At 49.4% G+C, this 23,967-nt stretch overlaps 1 protein-coding gene across 1 annotated transcript in view; it reads left to right on the forward strand.

Annotated features, from left to right (window-relative positions):
* The window catches only part of ABCA13 (ATP binding cassette subfamily A member 13), a 340,662-nt gene that overhangs the window by 105,433 nt on the left and 211,262 nt on the right, over positions 1-23,967 (forward strand). The window contains exons 25-29 of the mRNA XM_047695838.1: positions 3,163-3,357; positions 5,956-6,120; positions 7,085-7,262; positions 10,285-10,424; positions 23,225-23,338. Of these exons, the coding sequence (XP_047551794.1) occupies positions 3,163-3,357; positions 5,956-6,120; positions 7,085-7,262; positions 10,285-10,424; positions 23,225-23,338 (792 nt within the window). The remainder of the gene's footprint in view (positions 1-3,162; positions 3,358-5,955; positions 6,121-7,084; positions 7,263-10,284; positions 10,425-23,224; positions 23,339-23,967) is intronic.

Below are 23,967 nucleotides of genomic sequence, written 5' to 3' on the forward strand. Positions count from 1 at the left end.
ACTTTAAGAAATAAAGCTGAGGTTGGGACACTCGGGTGGCTCAGTCGGGTATGCATCTGACTCTTGATTTTGGCTCAAGTAATGGTCTCAGGGTCATGAAGTCAAGCCCCGTGTCAGGCTCTGTGCTGTCCCATACTCCCACTCTCTCTCTCTCAAAAATAAAAGAAAGAAAACTAAGGTAGATTTCATTTCATCCATGACTTTCTTTTTTCTTTCTTTCTTTCTTTTTTTTAAGATTTTATTTATTTATTTGACAGAGAGAGACACAGAGAGAGAAGGAACACAAGCAGGGGGAGCAGGAGAGGGAGAAGCAGACTCCCTGCTGAGCAGAGAGCCCAATGCGGGGCTCCATCTTGGGACCCTGGGATCATGACCTGAGCCGAAGGCAGATGCTTAACGACTGAGCCACCCAGATGCCCCCTCCATGACATTCTAAAAACTGTAGATAGTAGCCCCGTTATCTTGTCTGGAGCCTGGAGAGGAGAAAATGTTCTGGAAGTGGAGACAGAGAGCCAGGTGGGAGCTGTGTCCCCCACCACCCCCCACCCCCGGTCCCGAACTGCTGTGAAGCCGGGATCTGCCTCAGTGGACAAGGAGGGCTGTGACTGTTGTCCCAGGGGTCAGCCTGCAGCTCGGTGCAGGCAGAGGGGGCCTTGTAGACACAGGGAGAGCCACAGTCAGCACCCAGGTGCCCTCGGCCTTCCTCTGGAGCCCTTCCTTCTGGTCTGCTGTCCTTCCCGACAAGTCCTCATAGTTCCCTCCTGCCCCTGATGCTGGTGCTTGTCTGTGCTTGGAGCTCATCATGGTGGGAGCAGATCTGAGAGCCCAGTGGGACATGGGGGGCTGAGAGCCCCATGGCTCCTCTCTGCTGGTGCTGGGTGGAGTGCTTCCCCTCTGCTCTCATCTTGCTGACTCTCTTGACACCACTGAAACATGGCTGACTTGTTTTCCCTGTTCCCAGTCCTTCTGCATCACTGGCCATGTTTCCCACCTGGTCATAATTAGGCAGAGAGTGGCCATCCATTTCCATGCTTCCTTGCACCTCTGCATTGCAAACTGTCAGCTGCACAGAGCAGGGGCCATCCCCAAGGCACACCAGGTTCTCACTGCAGGGAGCTGCCCTCCTGGACCCCAAACACAGATGTGTGAGCCAAGTGTCAACACCTTGGTCTCCCTGTTTCTGATTGGTGGCCGTATCAGCCTAAGTGAAGCCACAGGTCACAGAAGCGTGGTTCACTTGGATGAGGACTCACCCATGGCATCTCCAACCTGACAAAACAGAGTGTTATTTCTGTTTCTTTCCTCCCTACCTGTTTCCACCTGCTTCAGGTGGCTTCCATGCTGGAAAAATGGATGTAGTGAAATTCAGGAAGGATGAAGAATAAGGTTTGGAAGACGACAGAGAAGTGGAGGCAGATATGCTCAGATATGACTTGCTCACATGGTGTGCCCTCAGTTTCCATATGATGGGGCGGGACCCTCACTTTTGGTTTAAATAGGTGTACACAAGTTTTTAAGACATGTTTTTGCCCTGGAACAAGTTTTAGGAGAGTTATTGACCGTGACCCTCTCTGGGGGCCACCGGGTAATGCTCTAGATGGTAGCTGAGACCAGGCTGTGGGGCAAATGCAGATGAGCTGTCATTGGCCGGTTCTGGTTGGTGCTCACGCAAAGGCAGGGACGAGCCTCTGGAGTTGTGGGCTTGGGTGGATCCTGTTTCAAGGAAAATTTCATAGAGAAGCCCGCTCCATGGAACCGACCAAAGACAGGCTGCCCCAGTCAAAGCAAATGTTGGATGTTTGGACTCTACCCATCATGCCCATCCCCCCACCGCCCCGGGCGTGTACCCAGCCCCACTCCAAGGCAACTGCATTCCACCCCCAGGAGAACACATTTGAAAACAGTGGCATTAAGGAAATCTTTCCCAAGTTGTGTCTGCACCCGACACGTCCCATATGGAAAAGGGTTTCTTGGTTAATTAGGTGTGAAAACTCTAAATATATCTCTCACAAAGATTCAAAAGGTATATTAGCACAAGAGAGTGTCCTAGCCATTTGTGATGGTTGGTTTTGTATGTCAGGTTGGTTAGCTGTGGCACCCAGGTGTTTGGTCAAACGCCAGTCTCACTGTTGCCGTGAAGGTAATTTTGGAGGAGATTAACATTTATATCAGTAGATGGTTGCATAAAAAACCACGATGCCGGTGGGCCTCGTCCAATCAGTTGAAGGCTATAAGCGAAAAGACTTTAGGTCCCCAAGCAGGGAGGGAGTTCTGCCTTCAGAACCTCCCTGGGTCTCCAGCCTGCTGGCCCAAAGGACTTTGGACTTGCACCTGCACAATCACTCCAGCCAGTTCCTTAAAATATCCATAAATGTGCAGCTTGTTGTCTTTGACCGATAGACCTGATTAATACTGTCTTCTATTTCTTAATGGCTTTCCTACACCCTCTTTGGTATAGGAAGGCATCTGGTGAGTCCTGTGTGCTCGGGAGGCTCCTAATAAAAACAGTAGCTTCGGTTCACAAAGGGTCTTGCTTGGTCTGGACGGTTCACACCAGTGTTATGCATCACAGTGTAGACAGACATTGGAGGTGCAGTTGTGAAATTTTGCTTTATGCCTTGTCCATTTTGAAGGTCATTAGCTGAAAGCCACCCACAAATGGAGATGTGCCCCAGATCCCTTCCCTGTGGCACATAACGGTCGTACTGGATGTCCCCATCCCTCCTCTGACTGGGCGCACTTTTTCTTTTTGAAAAGGGTAACAGGCGTGGAGAACTGGTCTTCATTTCAGTTGTGGAAGAGAATAGTTTCACACTGACAGCTGAAAAGTGAAGGTTGAGACCTCATGTCGGGGGGAAGAGTCAGAGGCTGTGTGTGGGGCCCACGGGGTTGAGGGTGGAGGGTCCTGTGGTCCTGCTCCCACGTCCTCAGAAAGGGCAGATCCCTTCAAAATTGGAGAATTATGTGCACATTTTTAGAAACGTTTCCACTAGGAATGTTAGGAACCGCACAGAGGCTTGGATTCCATGTGTTTTTATGGGTAAACCCTCAGCCCGTTGGGAACACGTGCTTTTGGGGTCGGGGTCCCTCACTGAGGAAGCGCTGTGCTGGGGGCCGCAAGTGCCAGCTGGGCTCACCTCTGATCCTTCCACTTCCACGCAGGTGCTCTCTGGGGCCCTCACGGTGGCCCTGTCCGGGAGGTGCGATGTGGACACTCTCCGGCCGCTGCTGAAGCTTCCTGAGGCCCGAGGGTCCTGGGCTGCAGCGGAGGAACTGTGCAACCTGCCCGGGCCCCACGTGTATGCTCTGATTGTGTCCATGAGTCAGAACCTGAATCTGCGCAATGTCATTTACAAAGTAAGGGGGTGACCGTGGGGGGGCGGCCTGACTGTGGCCGTGTGCCATCTGCAGAGGGGCGGTGGGGAGGGGCGGGCAGGTGCCTTAGCCAACTTCCCCGTCTCATATGTGCTGACTCTGGGGTGGGGTTTGGAATCTGGGGGTGCTGAGGAGTCCTTCCAGGCAGTCCCTGGGGTCAGGCCTGTGGGGACACTTGGCACGGCATTGCTGACTGTCAGTGTGGTCAGCACAGGAGAACCCACTAGGAAAAGCCCTCCTAACTTCAGGGCTGGGTTCCCCTCCTCCTTAAGAACCCTTCCTGGGGTACCTCTGGGGAAGCTGGGTTCCTCGGGCCATGACCCCTCCCCTCGGAGTCAGGAGCTGCTCCCACCCCTCCTTGGCTGTGGCTTCTCTGCCCCATTGTGTCCTGAGACCCACAGCCTCTGTCTTTGAGGGTTACATGTCCGCCTCTGCCAGGACCTGTCCAGGAGAAGGTGTGCTGGTGGGAGGGAACATGGGCCAGGCTCTGGTCACTTTGGGAACCAGCTCATTACCTGCCCCACACACTCCTGCACGAAGTGGGATGAGGGTGAGAAGGGTCTGACAAATCCAAAGATGACAATGTGTGCTAGAGAGAGTTGAACATGGACAGTGAGTGCGGCTGCCCTGGGACACCCCTGATTAACCCCCACTGACTGCCCGTGTGGACGGTGAGCACAGCTGACCTGGGGACACCCCCGATTACTCCCCCATTGACCGCTCTCTGGGCTCTACCTCTTCTAGAAGTTCCTCATCTGTCCTCCACTGTTCGGGTCTTAGTTATGCTCTCAGAGACTTAGCTCTTACCCTTAGGGACCAGTCTTGTTCCCTGTTACTCCCTGGGGTGGATTCGTCGACATCTGGGCTAATCAGAGATGCCACAGGTGTTGCCAATCCGGCAAGGGCGCTCTGGGTGCCTCCAACCTGGGAGAAGAGCTTTGGGGTCAGGAAAAGGAGAGGTTTGCCATCCCGACCCTCTTTCCTCTGTGGTCTCCCTCCCATGGTTAAGTATTGGGTTACACACACACATACCCATTCTGAGCACAAGTGCTAACTTTCAGATCCGGTACCCCCTCCCAAATCCCCACGCATCCCCTGGGACACGGTCGCAGCCCAACAGCGAGCCAGGGTTTTAGTGCCATTCTGTTATGCACGAAGAACCCCCACCCCCGCCCCCAGTGAAATTAGTGTTTCCAAGTAAGTCCTCTGTGGAGGGGCATGAGGACGACATGTGGGTTGGGGTCAGTCTCCCAGATGGAAGCAGAAGGACACCACCACTCATCACACCTGCTATGAGGCATCGGGTGCCTTCTAGGAGCACGGCTGTAGGAAAGTCGATGGACAGCATACTCCTGGAGATGGTGCAGCGGCCCCAAAACTGCAGGGCGAGTGGCATCGACACTGGGGTCCCAGGTCTACCCACTTTATGTTGCCCTGATGGTGAACCCGGGAGCCGCTTGCAGAACACGGCTTGCCGTGCGGGTCTGTGGGTTCCTTTGTCTGTCAGCACTGTGGTCCCTTCCCGGTCATCCCCACCATGCATGTGGTGCGCTGGGCACCCCTCCTGGGGCTCGGGCTCCATGAGAAAGGCGAGCAGAGACAGACACAGAGCCCACACCCGTGTCGGCTGCCCGCATGTTGACTGATCGTGCAGTGGCATCCTTATTTGCAGAGCCCAGCTGGGAAGAGAGAGCTGTGATCTCGGGGCCTGCAGGTCAGTCACAGAGCCCACGGCTAAGTGGCAGGTACAGGACGCTAAGGAGCAGGAATAAGAAGTTGTGACAGTCAGGGCCTCAGCCTGAGTCCAAAAGCCCGAAAATTCAGTGTACAGATGGGCACAGAGAGAGGAGGCTTGCCGTGACTCCTCCCTTCTTGTGGGAAGAGGCAGTGTCTGCCTGTTTGTCCATGTATCCAGCAGATTCTGAGCCATCATACCGCCCATGCTGTCCTGCTACTGTACCTAAGGGATGAGACAGGCACGCATCCCCGCCCACAAGGAATCTATGGCCCAGAACAGACAAGACGTGAACGATAAGTAAAGCACTTAGCAGGTCAGGGTCACAGCACATGTAGGTTTCAAGGGCACTGCTGTTTCTAAAGTCCCAGGTTAAATGCCCGGCCCCGTCCTTCTGACTGTGAGACTCCTGGATGTCCTGGGATCTCCCAGCCCCTGTCCCTTTGTCCACAAAATGAACATTAGCATGGCCCAGAGGGATGAGAAGGGTCAGTGGAAATGGTTCACAGCGGGTAAATGGAAATCATTTCCCATATAAGAATTGTTCTGTTTTGACCTCTTAAGTGTCCACTTTAGGCACCTCCAACATAAAGAGAAATATTTTGAAAATGATTTGAATTTTTAACGACAGAGTATATCTATCCCTGGTGTACGTTTGAACAGTGTGGGTGCTCTGTGTGCCAAAATGCTGAGCGAGGGGTGCTCTGATACAGGGAACTTTTATATGGCATGAAGTTGTCTCAAGAGAGAAGAAAATCAAATAACCAGGTTTTCACGGCTCAAGCAATGCTCATGAGAGTCGGAAGTCCGATGGTGATTTCTTGTGCTGTGTTTCTTCCTTTGAGACTCTGATGCCCTCGGAAGCCCACGACACATTCAGCTCCCTGTTGAATGTGGTCTCCAGTCTCAACCACTTGCTTGCCAAAGCCGGCCACGTTCTGGAATACCTCCCCGAATTTCTCCACTCGTATAAGATCACCACCTTGCTGGACATGCCCGACTTCCACCAGGTGTGTGTTTGCTCTTGGCCCCTGGGGAAAAGTTCAGGGTTGCTGTGTCTTGGTGTTTGCTGCTTTTGTCTGTATTTCTCTTTCTTCTAATGTCTAAAGTCTGTGTGTGGGAACAAAATATAGGAAAAGGACTACCTTCTCTGGTCTGGTGGCAACAGGATGGCAGTAAGGCCAGGTGTCTCCCTAAGAACCGAGGGACGGGGACTTCTTTGAGCTGCACGCACTCACGCGGTATGTGGGGATAGCTCACAGATGGTCTGTGAAGTAAGAAATCGCTAAACCGAGTATCAGCACAAACGAGATTCCAAGGGCCTGTTTAATTTAATTCCGAGAGTGAACTGCTCTCACAAACCTTCAAACCTTTACTTACATACAAATAATTGGCTTACAAAGTACAGATAATTTGCTGCACACACAAATACACACTCGAATGCGGTCAGCGGTGCGATGCTAGCTTTTGCCCGGACGCCGACTACCAGGAGGGGCTTTGTGGTGAGAGCAGATGTGTGGGGACACGCAGAGGCCCAGGTCAGGGTGGGGGCGGACGGCAAGGTGCTTGGTGGCCTTGGGCAGGATGGTGCTCTGCCAGCGAGCTGATGCGTGATGTAGACAGCTGTCAAGTATCTGGGTAACCTGGCAGTAGGGACGCACTTGAAGCCGTTAATTAGTTGGAGCGAGTGATATCTTATGGATCGATCACTTATCACCAGACAGACGAGGATTTGCTGGTGCACGCGCGTGTGCGCGCGCGCGCTTGTGTTTGTGTGACATTTGTCTCCGTGACAGGTTTATGGGCCAGGAAAATCACCGCCTGATCTACTTAGTGCTTCAAGGTCAGAGACGTCTGAAGCAGAGACCGTGTGCTTGGGCTTGTGGAAATCTTGGGTGTTGAGGTGGAGAGCGGGCTCCCTTTCAGAAGTCTCTGCCACGTGTTGAAATGCTGCTCTTTTCCTCATGTTCTCAGGCTCCGCAGCGTGGCCCGTGCAGAAGTCCAGCCTTCGGTTCTTTCCAGATCGTCATGAAGAAGGTTTGCAGGGATCAAGCATCATTCTTCAGTGGCTCTAACTCGTTCATTAACTTGCCCAGAATCAACGAGCTCCTGGGAGGGGACAAAGAAAAATTCAACATTCCTGAAGGTTCAAGTAAGACGACAGTAATTTATCACACGCACTGAGATTGGTTTTTGTCTTGACTGTTAGCCCTGGTCTGCACGGAACATTCTGTGTGAAGGTGGGCGCACACTGGCAAAGAACAGTCTCCGTCCTCTTAGCTCTGCCCCTCGCTTTCCCTAAGGCCACCACACGCTGCCCCAGCAGGCGGCTTTGGAAGCCCCCAGCGCCCGTGTGCGCGGGCCCATCCTCTCCGTGCGTTGGCGGGAAGTGATACCGGTACTCTTTCCACATCATGGAGGGGCCCGCTGTGATCAGAGATGAAATCACATGGCCAAAGAGGCATAACTTGCTGGGGGTGGGAAACGCTGACCTGTCCAAACCCCAAACCCTTGCCAGCATGTTCCGTCTGCCTTCCTAATTAGAACGTGTCCACCTAGAGTGGCCAGGAGGTCGCTTATCAATCCATGGTCCTTTGCCACTGAGCCCCATAGAAGACAGATTTGGAGGAGACCATATACATTTCTCCTTGTTGTAGGGTGTAGGGGGTTTGCAGGGGCCAAAATGGTGGTGCTGGTCTCCGTGTGTGGACCCCTCACTGGTCCAGGTCAGCCAGGGGTCCCAAGTGCACTGGGCTTCAGGGGTGTCTAACACTCAGGCTTCCAGTCTTTTTAAAAGGTTTGCTTGATTGCTCAGGCAGGATAATCTCTTTGATGAATTCCAAGTCAGCTGATTGCGGACCTTATTAACATCTTCAGAATTCCTTCACGGTGCCTGTGTAACCTACCGAGGGGGGTGGCGTCTGTCATTCGCAGGTCCCGTGTTCACTCAAGGTGTGGAGTCCATCTGAAGGCTGTATTAACATTCTGCCTACCACCTGCCCCCGAATATATAAATATATAAAATATATTATCAGTTACAAATTATGTATTATATACTGATATATATTTATTTAATGTAAAAAATAGGTATTTAAATTTGTGTTTATGTATGGCATGCCCAGGATGGATAGAGTGTTGGTGGGACTGGGGAAGGGAGGAGCGCGGCAGTTTGCAGAGCTGGAGCTGTAGGATAGAGCCACGCAGCAACGACCTCGCAGCCACGTCAGAGACCGTGTGTCAGTGGGCTCCTCAGCTAATGGATAATTTGGATAGCTGCCAAATATAACACAATTTGGCAGTATAAACACATTAATGTTATTAATATTTGATAATTTTTGTTGTCTACTTCTCTAATTCCCATTCTTTTTTTTCTTGCATTTGAGTTTCTTGAGGATTTTTTATTTGCTCATCAAATCTGATCATCCAGTCATCCATCCATTCCTCCACCCACCCATCAACTGACCCATCCATTGATCCATCCATCCATCCTTCCATCCATCCGTCTACCCATGCATCCATCCTTCCATCCTCCATCCGTCCCCCATCTATCCACCCACTCAACCATTCATCCATCTAGTCATTCAGCTACCACGGAGGACCAGTCCTTCTTGGTCCTTTCATACACTGTATTTCAAATGATTGTCACTCTGAGCATAGACAATATTAGTACCCTCCTTTTCCACATGACATACTGGAGGCTCAGAGAAGGTTAAGTGACTTAAGCAAGTTCACACAGCTCTCAAGTGGCAGAGGTCAGGATTCCTGGTTTCAGATTTCTTGCTCTGTACCTATATATGGTTGTGTCTTTTCTGAAATGAAAATCATGACTGTTTAAATTATGCTTATAAAGTGTAACTTTAAAAAATATCAAGGGCTCCTGGGTGGCTCAGTGGGTTAAGCGCTGCCTTCGGCTCGGGTCGTGGTCTCAGGGTTCTGGGATCGAGCCCCGCGTCGGGCTCTCTGCTCGGTGGGGAGCCTGCTTCCTCCTCTCTCTCTGCCTGCCTCTCTGCCTGCTTGTGATCTCTCTCTGTCAAATAAATAAATAAAAAATCTTTAAAAAAATATATCAGTAAGAGCAATCTTTATAAGTATGTTTTAAAAACTTATTATGCTGTCACGCTCTTAATTATATCTCAGGGGATTCTTTCTAACAGTTTTATTGTACTTGTTGAATAAAAAGAACTGTTTTTTCCTTTTCAAATGGAGAATTTGGGAAGATGAAATTAATAATGGAGATAATCACAACTGCACTATTCATACCTTGGGTGTCAAGAATTATGCTATTAAAACTAAGGTATTTCCACCTTAAATGTCTGCTGCAGGGGTAAAAGAACAAGCTGAAGTATTTATCACTAACTTAAAACCTTACAATATTTTGGAGCTCTGGGTGACTCAGTCAGTTGAGTGTCTGACTCTTGATCTCAGCTCTGGTCTTGATCTCGGGGTCATGAATGTAAGCCCCGTGTTGAGCTCCACACTAGGCATGGGGCCGTTTAAAAAACAAAAAAACAAAGACAAACTGTACAGTGTTTGGTTACTACTAATCCTCATGGTGGTGGAGGCTTTACCCTCACTGGGTACCTATTCAGTTAGGTCAGTAGAGCCAACCTTTGATTGAAACCAATTATCATCCAGCAATATTGATCCCCCCACCTTGAAAGAACAAGGGTTTGGGTGAAAACAAGGTGATTTAATATATTAAAAACAGTAAGGTCAACACCGCTGTGTAGACGCAGGGAAGAAAATTCAGTAGCAATATATAAAGCTAATTTCATAGGAAGAATCTAATTCTGCTCCCAATCCTGTAAGTGTTGATGATTTTCTACATTAGAGATCAGATGCATTTCTCTCTATTACTATTGGCAGGTGTCTTTGTCACAGTCAGTGCTCTTCTTGATGGCTTAGTTTGCATATGTGAAGGTCATGCTTCCCTTTCTTTGCAATTACTGAAATGAACATGTTATCTCGAAATATCTCATGAGGTGAGAGGTGCTAAGGATAGCAACAAGAACACTTATTCTCGAATTTACTGCCCAAATTCAATTGTGGCATGAAAAACGTATCCACATCACCCATTAAAAAGTGAGCCATCATGGATATGTAGACGAGTGTCACTATTAGCCGGGGCATCCCGTATCGTGAGTAATTTTTTTTTCTTCTTGTAATTGTGACAGCACCGTTTTGCTCAGACCTCTATCAAGAAATTTTGCAGTCTCCAAATGGCGCTTTGGTGTGGTCCTTCCTAAAACCGATATTACATGGAAAAATATTGTACACACCAAACACTCCAGAGATTAATGAGGTCATTCAAAAGGTGAGTCTGGGGGCGCGTGGGTGGTGCAGTGGGTTGAGCATCCGACTCGTGGTTTCGACTCAGGTCATGATTTCGCGGTCATGATAGCGAGCCCCGCATCGGGCTCTACACCCAGCAGGGAGTTGGCTTGATTATTTCTCTCTTCCCTCTCTAAAATAAATAAAACAAAAATAGTGGAGTCCAAATGATTGAGATCTTATTGAGCACACGGGCACAGAAGAAAGAAGAGATCTTTAAAGATAGCATAGTGTTCTACAGATTGGACTGCATAATGTTTCGTGTGGGGATTATGGTTCACCTTGGCCTCTTCGGGCCCCCGTTGTCCTCCGGGTCACTGTCCTAGAGGACACGCTGGGGCAGGAGGTGTTATCCGGAGGACAACTAGACAGAAGGGCAGGCTGTTCCCTGGGGTGGGAGGAGAACATGGGGGACAGAAGCTAGTCAGTTTGGCGTGGGGCATCTGGCGGTTAAGGACGAGTCGGACCCGATGTGTTCGTGGTCGTGGCCTGGGCCAGTTTGCTTGTGAGGCTCTGTCAGTCTCACTCTGTGGAGGAGAAGCCCGGGTAGAGACACAACCAGCTTCCCTGGGAGCAGACATCATGGGGTTCTGCTTGGTTTTCCCTCTGGACCTTACGTAGTGCTCCGCACCCATGTGCTGTCGGGTGTGGGATTCTTCCTATTGGTGCTTTCTTTTCCAAGGATGTGCTGTGGTTTGTGTTTTGTTTTTGTGCCTGGTGGTGGCTTGTAAGGAAGTCTGCAGGCTCCTTTCGGGGACTTCACAGAGGACAGACATGCGGGTGATCTGATCCGACTTTCCCACCCAGGAGAGGAGACCCTGAGTTTCCCCGATGATCCACGTTCAAGCTCCAAGTGGCACTAACTTGAAAGTGCAGGAGTCCGCGCTGGCGTGTGGTCATGGGAGCCGTGGTGGTCATCCTGGTCTGTCAGGCATTTGCACACCCCGGGGCCATCCTGTGGGGTCACAGTGGAGGGCGACCCGTGGCTCCATCCCCCCGCGACAGCTCCAGGGCTGCAGGTACCCCCTGCTCTCCGAATGTCGCCAATAACTTCTGTTTTGGTCTTGAAAATATTACTTGGCGGGGGTGATTATGGAAATCCTCACTCTCACAGTGAAATGGTATTAATCTAGATAAGCACCAGGAGTTCGTCTCTCCAGAGAGACGCTCCAATAGGCCTGGGGCAAACGGATTCCCTTCCTGGTTAGGCTTTCAATGGTCTTTGAAGAACTTCATAGGAAACAACTCTATATCACAGCTCTTATACATTTCAATTTTTATTTTATTATTTTTTAAAGGATTTTATTTATTTATTTGGCAGAGAGGACACAAGCAAGGGGAGGGGCAGAGGGAGAAGGGGAAGCAGACTCCCCACTGTGCAGGGAGCCCGATGCGGGACTCAATCCCAGGACCCTGAGATCATGACCTGAGCTGTCAGCAGACGCTTCACCAACTGAGCCACTCAGGCATCCCTGTAATTTTAATTTTCAAAAACAAGGGGAGTGCCTGGCTGGCTCAGTTGGAAGAGCATGTGACCCTTGATCTCGGGGTCCTGAGTTCAGACCCCACGTCAGGTGTTGAGATTACTTAAACAAGTAAAACTTAAAAAAAAAAAAAAGAAAAGAAAAAAACGTGAAGGAATTCTTCTCTTAAAAAAAAAAAAGAATAAATAAGCCCTGAGTTTCTTAATTGATTATATATTATCCATTAGTGTTATTAATAATATGTATATGATAGTGTTACGTCTTGTGCTGTGTTCTATGATACAATGGTTAGTATGACTCCTTCTGACTCTGGAGAGCCCACCCTGCCGTGGGGAAGAGAAGACAAGCAAAGGAGTAATTTAGATGTAAGATGAGGGATTCACTCAGCGTGAGAGGTGAGCAGCTCTCACACGGAGAGGCATCTGGAGGGCAGGGCGTGTGGGCCTCCATCAGCGGGCGGGGGCTGTGGGTTGGCCAGGACACAGGTGCAGGGAGGGTCGAGCCCCATGTAGCCTGAAGATAATGAAGATTCTAGAGAAACCAGAGATTTCCCGGTTTCTGGCTTATTCTGTTCCAGATTTTGTAGGCACTAACAGGAGCTGGTCTTTCTCACGCATCCCACGCAGCTTGTGACCTGGCCCGTGGGTATCCTGGTTTTGGACTGATAAGGCTCACTTCACTTTGGCAGTCGGCCTCGGCTGCTTGGTTTCATGAAAGCTGGATCCAGTCACGAGACCCTTGGTGTAAAGTCCCACGTGGGTGGGAGACCCTGGAAACTTTGCCACTTGGGTAAAGTGAAGCTACATCATCTGTAGGGTACAGGGCTCGATGTTGCAAATTACTTAGTCCTCTGTGTTATATTCTGTTACATGGAACCACCTACAGTGGCCACGTGTGTAGGAAAAAGTGTAAGTTCGGGGGATTCAACTTCTGACATGGAGGGAGTCACCAAGAAGCACGGTGGTGGTAAGGACAGGTGTGCCCACGGGCAAGGCTGGGGATTGCCTTCCCTGTCCCGACCTTCTGTGTGACCTTGGGCTTATCCTATAGAGAGCTCTTCCTCCACCAGCAAAAGGGAGGCATGAAGGAGATCAAGGGTTTCCCATGGAAGATCACTCTTCATGGGGTTACACCACAGTCCCCGGCGCCCTTCCCATGCCCTTGCCTACCTGGGCTCCCCAGGGGTTGCTCCCCTCCACCGAGCACTTCCCTGACCCCAACAAAGCAACGGCTACAATTTCTAGGGAGTACTCAGCTCCTACTAAAGGCATTTAGTCAGGAATCCACGGTCTTTCCGTGTTATTATCCAAGCAGTGCCAGTGCATCAGTATCCTCTTTTAATTTTGTGGGTCAGCATTGTGTTTGGTCTTGGCCCTGGGCTGATGCCAAATTAAAGAACAGTGTGAAGACACCACGTGAGCTTTAAAGGAGGTTAGAAAGGTAGAAAACACAGATAAAAGAACTAGAGTGGGTTTCCAAGAATCAGAAGCAAAGCGTCACTCCCTGTAACGTTGTTGGACGGCTTGTGCTCAGTTTCCTTTTGTCACACGAGCTAAGGGTGGCTTTCTCGCAGTGCGTGCGGTCTGGAGGACTGGAGAAAGAATACGTATCAGAAATGATATTTAGAAAAGAGGCAACTAATGTAGGCCTGGGTCTTCTCTATGAATGTGATCTCCTAAGGACGCTCTGCCATTGTTTGCCAGGGGCCTGAGGAGGGCGGATGTCCCCCGAGGACGAGGCAGACATGGTGGGGGGCCCGGGGGTTCTCAGCCAGGGTGGAGCCTGATGATATTGTCCCCAGAGGACCGGAAGCAATGTCTAGAGACATCTCTGGGTGTCCCAACAAGGGTGGAGGTGGGGGAGGGGAGCTACGGGCACCCAGTGGGTGGAGGCCGGGATGCTGTTAGGCTCCCCAAAATGCACAGGACAGCCCCTACTGTCTTGGGGGAGGTTCGTCTGGTGCAGAATGTCATGGGTCCTGAGGCAGAAAAGTGTATCTAGAGAGGTGGGAGCCCAAGGAGAGAGAGGGACAGAGGAGGGGCGGCCTGTCCAGCACCTGGTGATGGGGCTGAGTGGGAGGAGCTGTGGGCTGAGGGGAAGCCAAGAGCAGAGAGCACTTGGCCTTCACCCGTGTGTGTCTCAGAACCGTGGTGGCCCGAGCAGAGGGGTCAGGCGGGGGGCAGACCTGAATTAGTCTCTTCTAGCATCAGGGGAAGGAAGCCAGACTTTATTGATGTCTGTGTCCTGAGCCAAGGTTGGTGACCTGCCAAGCACCTGCTCCTACAAGGGGCAAGGGGGCTTTGGTGCCAGGATGGCCTCAGCCCAGCTGTAGCTGGGCCTGAGTTAGCAGGGGTGAGCGTGGTCAGGGAGCGTGCCCTGCTGCGGTCCTCACTGTTCCTTATCCACACTTGGCCGGGCCCCTGCCATGGACCATCTCATTTACCACTCAGACAACGTTGGAGGGAGGTACTAATTATCTCCATTATACAGACAGGAACACAAAGGCTTGGAGCAGACTCGAGACATAGCTGGTAAGAGGTGGAGTTGGAAATTGACACCTCTGTCACTTTCAAGTCTGTGATATGCTGCCTGTCCTCGCTGGCCCATACTCAGACTCTGTTAAACAACAGAGACTGATTCTGTCCCAGTCCTGGAGGCTGGGAGTCCATGGTCACAGTGTGGGCAGGGCTGGTTCTCTGGGATGTGCAGATGGTTGTCCGCTGTGTGTCTGCATCCTGATGTCCTCTTCCTATAAGGACCCCGCTCATTAGGGCTCAACCTGTGATATCACGTTAACTTTATCACCCATCTCAAGACCTGATCTCCAAACACAGTCACAAAATCTGAGGTCCTGGGGGTTATGGCTTTGGGAAGACATGATCCCACGCAGAACATTGCCCCGTTCTTTGCCGCTTGAACATGGAAATGTGTGGGACCATCGAGGACACGTGCAAGCTCTGTCCTTCAGGTTCTGCAGCCGGTTCTGGAACTGCATGGAAGATAGGAACCCAAGGGGGGCTGGTTTGCTGATGACTGTGTGAACAAGGGGCTTGATTCTACAAAACAGGCAGGAGTCCCCCAGAGACCATCCACAGGGCCACTCGTCTGTGTCACCTGGCCCTGGGCTCTCACAGGAGCTCTCCCTTGACCCTTGTGGCCCATGAACTTGCTCCCCAGGGCAGGGTCCCACTGACTTCTCTGTGTCATCTGCAGAGCCCAGCACAGCGTGATAACCAGGCATTGCCTGGTAGGAAGTCTGCATGAAGTTTGCAGATCTCCCTTTTCAGGGCCTGTCGGAGGAGAAGATATGGTTCAAACTGTTTTCATAATTAAAATACTTCTCCAATGAAGACATACAAATGGCCATTCTAACTGGTATATGGTATAAGGAAACAACATGTGTTGGGGAGGATGTGGAGAAAGGGGAACCCTCTTACACTGTTGGTGGGAATGCAAGTGGGTGCAGCCACTTTGGAGAACAGTGTGGAGATTCCTCAAGAAATTAAAAATAGAGCTTCCCTATGACCCTGCCATTGCACTACTGGGTATTTACCCCAAAGATACAGATGTAGTGAAAAGAAGGGCCATCTGTACCCCAATGTTTATAGCAGCAATGGCCACGGTCGCTAAACTGTGGAAAGAACCAAGATGCCCTTCAACGGACGAATGGATAAGGAAGATGTGGTCCATATACACTATGGAATATTATGCCTCCATCAGAAAGGATGAATACCCAACTTTTGTAGCAACATGGACGGGACTGGAAGAGATTATGCTGAGTGAAATAAGTCAAGCAGAGAGAGTCAACTACCATATGGTCTCACTTACTTGTGGAGCATAACAAATAGCATGGAGGACAAGGGGAGATGAGAGGAGAAGGGAGTTGGGGGAAATTGGAAGGGGAGGTGAACCATGAGAGACTGTGGACTCTGAAAAACAATCTGAGGGTTTTGAAGGGGCGGGGGGTGGGAGGTCGGGGGAGCCAGGTGGTGGGTATTGGAGGGGGCATGGATTGCATGGAGCACTGGGTGTGGTGCAAAAACAATGAATTCTCTTATGCTGAAAAGAAATAAAAAATTTAAAAAAAAATGCTTTCCTTAAATGTCAGAGCTAGTGCTCTTCCATGTCCCTGGGGTCCCCAGAAACCTCTGTCAGAGGACCAAGAACGTCGTTTTGATTGTGACAGTAGTTTGATCCGAAGTTGCTGAATTAGACACGAGGCGTGTCTATCCTGTGGGTCCCACTTACTTGAGCCTCAGTGAGTTTCTGGAGCCTAAGGGCAGCCTGAGACTGCTGCTGTGGCTGGCATGGCTGGCGTGGGTGCTGGCTGCTCTGGGATGGAGAGCCAACCTAGCGCTGCAGGTATCCCAGGGTGTGAGCACTCTCCGTGGCAGGGCTCTGGGAGCCCGAGACAGGGAGCCAGCCCACCTGCTGACCGTGGCCGCTCTGTGGTCCTCGTGGGGATCCCCACCTCAGAAGCAGCGTCAGAGTCTTGGTGTCTTGCCTCGACCTCCCCGAAGTGCTGGGGTCCGCTCCTGTAGCTTCTCGCCTGGGTCAGCTCTGCAAGCTTCTAGTTTTTCTTTTGTTAATTATGAGGCTGTTGTTAAAGCTAGTTTTTGGTGTTTGAAGTGACCTTGACATAAAAAAATTTGCGTTATCTTTTCTCCTTAGTGTTTTTTTCATGGCGTGTGCATTTTTGCTGTTTTCTGAGCACGGTGTTCATCTGGTTAGTTTGCAGTGTGTTGGAACAGCAAGGAGGGATTCATGGGAAAAGCGAGGACCGTAGCAAGACCTTAGAGTGCCAGGGAGTTGGTTAGGGGTGTGAAGGGATCTCTGAACAATGCAGCATCAGCAGTCCAGAGCCTGGGGCTGGTGGAGGCACTGAGGGAAGGCAGGGACTGCCCTAGAAGTGGCCTCCCCACCAGGATCGGGGTCCAGACCCCACTGTGGCCAGCTGGAGGCAGAGGTCTCCGGGGACCCACTGGTGGTGCCGGGATCTGCATCGTGGGTGCGGGGGAAGCCCTCTGCAGGGCACTCTGCAGACTGGACCAAGGCCTGGCCACCCAAGGTAGTCATTGTGGAGATGCAGCCCCCTGGGAGGGACAGGCTCTTAGACATCTACTGGGCAGCGGGAAGGAGGGTCCCGGGGACATCACTTGCTCTCATCCAGGCACTGGGGGGCATTTGCTGGCTGGGAGATTCCCCTATGCCTCGTCCTGCCAGGGGAACGCACCGTGGTCTGACTCATTTCCTTGTTGAGACTTTCTGCTGTGTAGTTTGTTTCAAGACAGTTTGTAGAAACTTGTTGAAGCACTAGACGGCTGCTTTCAGATACTTTGCCAGATCATTCCAGCCTCTGGTTTATCTCAGTATTGCCATCAGTTAATTACCCTTCTTAATCAAGGTGTGCGTTTTTTTGGTTCTTTGTGGGGTGGGTAATCTTCTTTCCCTCCCTTCCTCCTCCTCCTTCTTTCTCCTCCTCCTCCTCCTCCTCCTCCTCCCCCTCCCCCTCCCCCTCCCCCTCCCCCTCCCCCTCCCCCTCCCCCTCCCCCTCCCCCTCCCCCTCCTCTTCCTCTTCTTCTTCTTCTTCTTCTTCTTCTTCTTCTTCTTCTTCTTCTTCTTCTTCTTCTTCTTCTTCTTCAAGTTATTTATTTACGTAATCTCTGTACCCACCATTGGGCTTGAATTCACAACCCCAAGATCAAGTGCTCATCAGATTAAGCCTGCCAAGTGCCCTTGAAATCATTTCTTCTCACAATTTATTTCTATCAGTCTCTTGCTGCTTTCCTCAGATTTGTTGTGTTATTGTGATATGTTGACTAAGTTTCACTTTTTAATTAATAACAAATGTATTCGAGTCTGAATTTTGGTTTCATCTGGTATGCTGTTATAGCTAACGTTTGCACAATTTCTCAGATGAATGTGTCCTAAATAATGTCTATAAGTCAGGAGTTATTTGTGATATCTAAACTTTTTAACCTGTTACTTTTAAACAACCTTGGCTGAGAGCTTGACACCAACCTTGGCTAAGAAATTCTAATTTCATAATATGCACCTAAATGTTTCCTATGGTTTGGGATTTTACTGCATATCAGTTTCAGTACAGTTTTCTTGGATGTTTGAAAAGTGAGGGTATATATGCATACAGATGATAAATTAGGATATTTCAACTAATTTAAACTCTAATAAGATATATATAGATGCTTATACATATATAAAACACATTACATATGTAAACACGTCTGCATTTGGGGTGTGTGTGTGTTCTCTATTTGTAGGTTTAAGATTTTTAGATCTTCCCCTCAGGCCACCCAACATCTGTGTACGTGTGTGGGGACTGACTGTGTGGGACGTGTGTACTGAGCATCTGCTATGGGCCAGGCCTGGTTGTGAGACACCGGAAGGTCCGTTTATTTTAATACCACCAGATCCACTACCCCCACTTTTCTCAAAGCTTGAAGCTGACAGCTTAAATAATTTGGGTAAGAGCATGCAGCTGATAAGCAGCAGAGCCAAGGTTTTAACCCCAAACAGGGGTCCATCTGCTCGACTTGATTTTTCAAGGACTCTCCGTCTGGTCCTACAAAGGCTTCATGTCACCCACTTCCTTACTTACTTCTGGTCCTTCTGACTTCATGTATTTTGGTGATATGCTCTCAAGTCCATAAATTTCCATTTTTTTTCATAATAAAACAAGCTTTGTTCTGCTTATTCACGAGTTTTATCTTGGTGGCGGTTACCATTTCTAGCTTTTTCCGTTTTGCTTGATATTTAAATCCTTTGTTTTCAGTGCAGTGTAACAACCCAGTTGGCCTTTCATAGCATTGTCTGTGCAGTAGATCATAATCTTTAATGAGAAAAGAGGTTTTGGGGGCTCCTGGGGGGCTCAGTCAGTTGAGCGTCTGACCCTGGGTTTTGGCTCAGGTCTTGATCTCAGGTCATGAGATCGAGCCCCGAGTCAGGCTCTGTGCTTAGTGCAGAGTCTGTGTGAGATTCTCTCTCTCCCTTGGCCCCTCCCGCTCTACACACACATGCTCTCTCTCTCTCAAATAAATAAATGAATCTTCAAAATAAAAAGAACACAGTTTTGTGTATTTTGTGCATAGCTGTATTTTTAGCACCTATACCTGGACCTGGCTTACAGACACTCCATAAATATAGATACTTACTGACTAACTTAACAAACTGGGTCTGAAACCCTTTGAACTGGATGTTTGGACCTATTCAAAGTTATTGTAGTGAATGGCAAGTTTAAAGTTGTTTAATTCTCTGTCACAGTTTTAACATTTACTTTTGTCCTTGTGGTTATCTTTTACTACTCTTCTTTTTTTTTAAATAGTTTTTATTTTTAGGGACACCTGTGTGGCCCAGTCGATGAAGTGTCTGCCTTCAGCTTGGGTCATGACTGTAGAGTCCTGGGGTCAAGTCGCACACTGGGCTTCTTGCTCTGAGGGAACCTGCTTCTCCCTCTCCCTTTGCTGCTGCCCCTGCTTCTGTGCACACACACTCTCTCTCTGTCAAATAAATAAATAAATCTTAAAAAAAAGATTTTATTTTATTTTTTTTAAGATTTTATTTATTTATTTGACAGAGAGAGATCACAAGTAGATGGAGAGGCAGGCAGAGAGAGAGAGAGGGAAGCAGGCTCCCTGCTGAGCAGAGAGCCCGATGTGGGCCTCGATCCCAGGACCCTGAGATCATGACCTGAGCCGAAGGCAGCGGCTTAACCCACTGAGCCACCCAGGCGCCCAAAAAAGATTTTATTTTTAAGTCTTCTCTATACCCAATGTGGGCTCGAACCCACAATCCCAAGATCGAGAGTTGCACACTTTGTGCCAGCGTCCCTCCCGTCTGTGTTTCAGTGCTGAGCTTCCCTCTTACGGTGAATGCTGAGAGCCCTTCTGTCTCACTGGGGTGGGAGCTCCTGCCTCCCTGCCCGTTTCCATGCCCACCCTTCACCCCTTCTGTAGCTGATGGAGCCTACTATTCTAAAGATTATCATCCCATTAACTGGCATCATAATCATCAGCCACTGGGACTTCTAATTTCAATTATAACCTTCCCATTATAACCTTATAATGGTCACAGTTCTTTTCAAGAATTGTCATGTGCATCTGGATTAAACTTAGGACTTTGTTAGCTACTATTTAAAAATCAATTTTGGGGCTGCTGGCGGGCTCCGTTGGAAGAGCATGTGACTCTTCATCTCTGGGTCATGAGTTTGAGCCCCACGTTGGGTGTGGAGATGATTTAAAATAAATAAACTTTAAAATCAGTTCTCTATTTGAATGGTTTCATGGCTCAGCACCATCTTGACGGTATCAGAGATGTATCACATTCTTTTTTTTTTTTTAAGATTTTATTTATTTTCCCTCCTACACGGTTGGTGGGAATGCAAGCTGGTGCAGTCACTCTGAAAAACAGCATGGCGGTTCCTAAAAAGTTGAAAATAGAGCTACCCTACGACCCAGCAATCACACTACTGGGTATTTACCCTAAAGATACAAATGTAGGGACCCAAAGGGGAACGTGCACCCGAATGTTTATAGCAGCAGTGTCCACAATAGCCAAACTATGCAAAGAACCTAGATGTCCATCAACAGGTGAATGGATAAAGAAGATGTGGTGTGTATATACACACATACATATGTGCGCGCGCGTGTACACACACACACACACACACACACACACACACAGGAATACTATGCAGCCATCAAAAAGATGAAATCTTGCCATTTGCAATGACGTGGATGGAACTAGAGGGTGTTATGCTGAGCGAAATAAGGCAGAGAAAGACAATTACAATATGACCTCCCTGATACAAGGAATTTGAGAAACAAGACAGAGAATCGTAGGGGAAGGGAGAGAAAAATGAAACAAGACAAAACCAGAGAGGGAGGTAAACCATAAGAGACTCTTAATCTCAGGAAACAAACTGAGGATTGCTGGAGGGAGGGGGTGGGAGGGATGGGGTCCCCTTGGGGAGGTGCCCTACGAGATGTATCATATTCTTACACTGAGTTAACTCTTCCTCAGGTTGGGCTCCAGGAACTTATTTTAGGAGTGTTCACAGGTAGCCTGGGTTCTTTCTGCTTGGACATCTGAAGATGGCCTGCATGCAGGAGTTCTGGGTTTGTCCTGTTTCCTCTTAGAGCCAGAGTTTGTGGTTCACCAACACCGACCTTTAATTTTGCAGAGAAACTGTCTGAAGCTACATTTTTTTTTTCCATCTTAAGAAGCTTCTTGTGTTGGGGTGCCTGCATGACTCAGTCGGTTAGGTGTCTGTATTCACCTCGGGTCATGATCCCAGCGTCCTGGGATTGAGCCCAGAGTTGGGCTTCCTGCTCACGGAGGAGCCTGCCTCTCCCTCTACCCTTCATCCCTGCTCATGCTCTCTCTCTCTCTCTCAAAAACATAAACAAAATCTTAAAAAAAGACAGAAGCTTCTTGTGAACTCTTGGATGTGTACTCCACTTTCAATTGGAATTCCAGATTTTATGAGATCTGTTAGACACTCGTGTGCTTGACTGTTTTCACCTGTTCTAAGAAAGGCTCCAAAACACGCAGACTCAGGGGTTCTTGTGAGCAATAGGGAGTTTTCTTCCTTCTGTGGTTCCTGACTCTGCTCTGGCCCCTTTCCTCCCCTGGGCCTGGAGTCCTCCTAGGCTTGGCTCTCCCACGTCTGTCCTGGATTGTCTTGTTTTTCCTGTGTCTCGTGGCTGTCCTCTGGGAGATGGGACGGCGTCCTAGGTTGGTTCTGCATGGAGATTTGTCCTATTGCCGTTTCCAGGATGCTGCCCATCTGCCGTTGGCTGACTCTGGGGTCAGCGGCCTAGAGGTCAGTCTTCAGCCCAGATTGCGGCTTCTAATTACTCCCTTCCTGGCCCTCCTGGACTCGTTATGAAAATACAAGGCCGAGATTGTCTATGTTTTCTCCTCTCATTCATGTAATCAGCTCAGATGAAGAGCTTTCTCTCTCCTGTTCACGCGTTGGTCTCGTCTCTTGACCACAAGGGTCACGACGCAAGCCGTAGACATAGTGGATCGCGCTTAGCCTATGCAGGCAAACGATGACAAGGGTGTGAGTGCAAACGGGACAGGTTCATGTGAAGGTGGAGGGAGAAGTGTGGATGTGACTGAAGCCCTTGCACACCGCTTCATGCATCTGGTAGCCAAGCTGAGGGAGGAGAGGCTCCAGGCCTTGCTGGGGTTGAGGGGCGCTGTTCAAGGGCGCTCCGGCCGTGGCCCAGGGGGACCCCTGCCCTGTCTTTGGGCTGGCAGCAAACCATGACTTCACGGAGCATCTTCTCTCTTCTGGGGCAGCTGTTTTTGGCTCCTGTGCTGGTCTGACCTAGGCCATGAGGAGGGTCTCTAGGGATGTGTGGTTGACCTCCCAGACCCTCTTTACTCAGCCTTGTCTTTTTGGCATGTAGACCATTTCAGGATTAAAAATAGAGTAATGTTGCCATGGCCACTTTTCTGGATATCGTTTTCTATTTCACTTAAATCATTTCTGAGGATAGAGTTGTTTTATCTTTAGAAAAAAGGCATGGGATTTTTGTGTGTGGGGGTCACTGACTAGGAATATGTTTATGATACCAGATTGTTTTACAGAAGTCTGGTGCTCATTTGTCCTGCCAGCGGCAATAAAGGATCAAATATAGGTGGTTGTTCTCTATCTTCAGTAAGTCTTGGGTATCGTAGAACAAATGCATGGTATTACCCAAGAACATATATATTTTTAATTTATTTATTTGAGAGAGAGAGTGATCTCAAGAGAGAGCATGAGCAGGGGGAGGAGCAGAGGGAGAGGGAGACACAGACTGTCTGCTGAGTGGGGAGCCTGAATCGGGACTCAATCCCAAGACCCCAGGATCCTGACCTAAGCCAAGGCCAGCTGCTAATCCAACTGAGCCCCTCCAGGTGCCCCCGGAGAGTATATTTTTGAGGAGGAAATGTGGACAAACATGATTTTATGTAGCTGGGGACATAACTGGGGACATCTGCTGTTCCCACAATGAGCTCAGTTCTGGGGCCACCGTGCTGGATGGGTGGATGGCATTTGCAGGGAGAGTCCATGAGAGTGGTCTCAGGGCTCACCTCGGAAATGAGGATGCTAGAGCCAGTCACCTGGCCTGGGGAGGCGTCGGTGTCCTGCTGGTGACATTGGTGGATCTTTCCTCTGGTGGCCGGTCGTGTCTCTAAGGCTTCTCCCCCTCTTGTCCCCACACAAACCCTAAGAATCTTCCTAAGGCAGTATGATAGAGTGGGAGACACACCCACGTGTGCTGTTTTGCAGGCAAATCATACGTTCCGTTTTGTGGACAAGCTGAAGATGTTAACTGGAGCGCTGCTGAAAATGTCCAACATGTTTCAGAATGGAGGAAATGACCAGATGCTCGACCAGCTGCAGGTGAGTGATAGCCGCCTTCACACCAGGGGCAGGGGCAGTGGGAGCAACTGTGAGGGCGCACCTTGAACTCGGAGTGGCCCCTCAGAGGAGCCCACAGAGCCCCTTGGGTGTGGTTGTCTGCTGACTAATAATACTGATCTAGAGTTGAATGTGTAAGTCAGCTTTGTGAATTGTCAAGGGCTTGATGCGTGCCAGATGTCATTATTATGAGCACGATGAATAATTTAATAGTATTTGCCTGTTCTTTAAATTCCATAAATGGATGAACTCCTGGGTGGCTCAGTCAGGGAAGCATCTGCCTTTGGCTCAGGTCGTGGCTCAGGGTCCCAGGATCGAGTCCTGCATCGGGGTCCCTGGTCAGTGGGAAGTCTACTTCTCCCTCTCCCTCTGCCCCTACCCCTGCTTACGCTAGCTCTCTATCAAATAAATAAATAAATAAATAAATAAATAAATAAAATCTTTAAAAAAAAATTCCGTAAACGGAGGCACATTTCTGTACCTTAATGCTCTTCTGAGTGGTTTGCATACTTTTCCAATTGTGGGTCTACTTAAAGGGCCAGTCATCACTCCCTGACATTCTGTATCTACACCCTAACATATTCCAGAATTCTGGGGGCTGTGGTTTAAGA

Source organism: Lutra lutra, chromosome 11 (genome assembly GCF_902655055.1).
Source record: "Lutra lutra chromosome 11, mLutLut1.2, whole genome shotgun sequence".
NCBI classification, from domain to species: Eukaryota; Metazoa; Chordata; class Mammalia; order Carnivora; family Mustelidae; genus Lutra; species Lutra lutra.